Source organism: Apis dorsata, unplaced genomic scaffold (assembly GCF_000469605.1).
Source record: "Apis dorsata unplaced genomic scaffold, Apis dorsata 1.3 scaffold_52, whole genome shotgun sequence".
NCBI classification, from domain to species: domain Eukaryota; kingdom Metazoa; phylum Arthropoda; class Insecta; order Hymenoptera; family Apidae; genus Apis; species Apis dorsata.
Genome location: NW_006263353.1, coordinates 969386 through 972367, shown reverse-complemented (window position 1 = coordinate 972367; position 2982 = coordinate 969386). Strand labels below are relative to the sequence as shown.

The 2982-nt window shown below is 27.6% G+C and overlaps 1 protein-coding gene across 4 annotated transcripts in view; it reads right to left on the bottom strand.

Moving 5' to 3' along the window:
• Positions 1–17: 17 nt before the first annotated feature.
• The window catches only part of LOC102679523 (arginine kinase), a 24947-nt gene continuing 21982 nt past the window's right edge, over positions 18–2982 (bottom strand). For 3 of the 4 annotated variants that reach the window (XM_006609081.2, XM_006609083.2, XM_006609080.2), the window contains 3 exons: positions 1666–2026; positions 982–1356; positions 374–880 (listed from right to left, as the gene is read on the bottom strand). In XM_006609081.2, the coding sequence (XP_006609144.1) occupies positions 533–880; positions 982–1356; positions 1666–2026 (1084 nt within the window). In that variant the 3' untranslated portion in view covers positions 374–532. Of the gene's footprint in view, positions 881–981; positions 1357–1665; positions 2027–2982 lie in introns of all 4 variants that reach the window. The other variant, XM_006609082.2, reaches the window with a different exon arrangement.

Genomic DNA, 2982 nt, shown 5'->3' with positions numbered 1-2982 from the left:
TTTTTTTTTTTTTTTGGTTTCGACTAGACGAACTAAATCTTTCTAGAAATTATTTCATCGTGAACCAAGCTTTCATCGACTCCGTTTAGAACTCTAAGAAGTACGCGCTTATAGCTGCGTTGAAGAGATCTTAGCACATCGAGGATTAGGATTTATTTAAAATTAGAAGACAAAAATCATCTATTATTTTTTATTTCACGTAACAAAATGCGTGAATCTAAAAAATGCCCCATTGTTTTTTAGAAATTGCTGTTTCTTTGTTTATTTTTCAGAACGAGTCACAGTTCTTTTATTTTTTAATTTTTTCTCACGTTTGGAAACGAGAACGAATTATAATATTTCATTTTTTACGATACAAAATCTTTGAATTTTCTTTTCGAATAGTTCATCGTTTCTTTCAGTTTTTACAAAAATGATGTAATAATGAAGATCTTTATGTCTTTTTCAAAGAAAGGATCCTCGATGTATCAAGAACGTCTAAAGGACGAATAAAGGGAAATAATCGCGTGTTGCTTTGTCTCTGGCGCGTTATTTAAAGTTCCTTTTCGAGTTTAATCAACTCGGCGATTCCATCGTGCATCTCCTTCACAGCCTGATACTCAGTCAGACCAAGACGTCGTTTATTAGAAATATCGTAGATGCCACCTTCAGCCTCAGTGTGCTCTCCACGAGTACCACGAACCTGGAGATTGAATTTTCCTGCGATTTCCTCAAGTTTTGCCCTGTTAGCAGCTAATTTAGGCAGCTTGATGTGCACAGAAGCGCGGACTGTAGTACCTAAGTTAGTTGGGCAGAAAGTCAGGAAACCAAGACGATCATTGTGTGAGAACGGAAGTCGTTTCTCGATTTCGTTTACAGCATGTACCAAACGACGATAAACCTATAAAAGTTAAGATTTTTTTTTTTAATTAATTATATTAAACTTACAAAATTATAAAGTATTGATATAAGATAAAGAATTAAAAAGATACTTATTTTTACCTGTCCAAGATCACCGCCCATCTGCATGGAAATAATACGAAGATGATCTTCCTCGTTGCACCAGACCAAGAAGGTCTTATCGTCGTTGTGGTAAATACCACGACCAGTGGGCCAGAAGCGACAAGCATTGGCAGCTTGCAAAAAGCGATCACCCTCTTTAAACAGGAAGTGATCGTCGATCAATTTTTGTTGAATTTCTTTGCTCATGCCGGTTAGAGGATAGAAAGTTCCCTTGAGTTCATCCTCTAAGCCTGACAGAGTACTAGAGACTTTTTCTTCCATCTCTTTGTATTGAGCCTCGGTCAAGCAAGGATTGAATGGATAGCCTTCTAAGGAGCGACCGCATCTTACACGAGTGGAAACGATGAATTCATTCTAAAGAAAAAAAAAAAATAAATAAATAAAAAAAAATAAAAAAATTAATCAATACATAAAAATTTTAAGAGAATATTTTTCTATTTAAAATATATTATATAAAATATATTACAAATGATAGAGTTTTCTATAATTTTCACCTGATTAAAAAAAACTATATGATAAAAACTATTATTATTATCTTTATTATTCGAATAAAGATAAGCATTATTTATCTGAAAATTTGATAACATAGAAAATATCGAAATTAATTATATAAACTTTAATTAATTATTAAATTATATCTAGATTATATTTTTCAATACTAACAGCTGGATCAAGATTGCCAAGAGAATCAACGTCTCCAAAGTCTTTTGGTGGATGCTTGTCAGTCTTCTTGAAACCACCATGATAATCTTCAATAATGGGGTCGAAGAGGTCAGCAAAAAGTGTGTAAGCCTCAGCATCAGGAGCGTAAATACCAACACCAGAATCCAAATTCTCTATACCAGATTGGATACAATCTAGAAGAGTAGAATCGAAGGAAGTTTTCTTCGTTTTTAGTTGATCAAAGACCTCCTTGGTCAAATACTTCTTCAGCAATGATTTGCTGTCTGAGTTAGACAATTTGGTGAAGCCGGTCTCTAGTTTATCCAATACAGCTTGGTCAACCATATTGCTACTTTTTTTGCTGTAAAAAAATTATATCAAATATTTAAATTGAATATTGATAAATTAAATATTATATATAAGAAATAAATATAACATAGAAAAAATAATATTTGAAATTTTCTTTTTCATTCTTATTTGTTAAGAATTTATTTTAAAAAAAGAATATTATAATTTTCTATTATATTTTCTACACGTTAATTAATATAAAAATAAAATATAAGTTAAATGTTTAAAATTTAAAAATTATGAATAAGATATTAAAATCAATCCAATCAAATTATAAAAAAATTTTAATATTTTTATATTAACTATTTTTTACATGAGATAAAAAAATATTAAATAAATTAATGAAAACAGAAAAATTAATTTTTTTTTTCTTGCAATTAGATACATGTTGATTTTCGTACTAATAGATAGATTGATGATTATTCTATAAATAATCAAACTTATATGTGAGTGTTGTTTTGATTCTTTATCAGCATGCCTTATCACGAAAATTATATCTGTTTATACGTATTATTTACATCAGATTGTCTATCATAATCTCGAAATAATTCTTTTTTTTTTAATAATGGAATATATTTCAAGATTTAAAAAAATTTTTAATATATTAATTCTTCTTGTTTTCGTTTTATGTTTTATTGTATCGTATTTAAGAAGGAAGAATTTAATATTGCTAATATTTTATATATATATTAAATTTTTTTAGAAATAAATAAAGAGCAGAATAATAGTTCAATTATCAAAGATTTTTAATTATATAACAAATAAAATTTAATTTTGCTGTTCATATAAAATTATTAGATATATTTTTATATTCAAAAAAATTTCTATATTATTTTTTAATAATGTTAAAAAAATATTATAAACAATCTTATACATGTACATTTGAAAATTATTAAGAGAAAAGTATAATAATATTGAATTCCATGGAAAATAACTATATTATCTGTTTTCATTTATCTATGACTATTA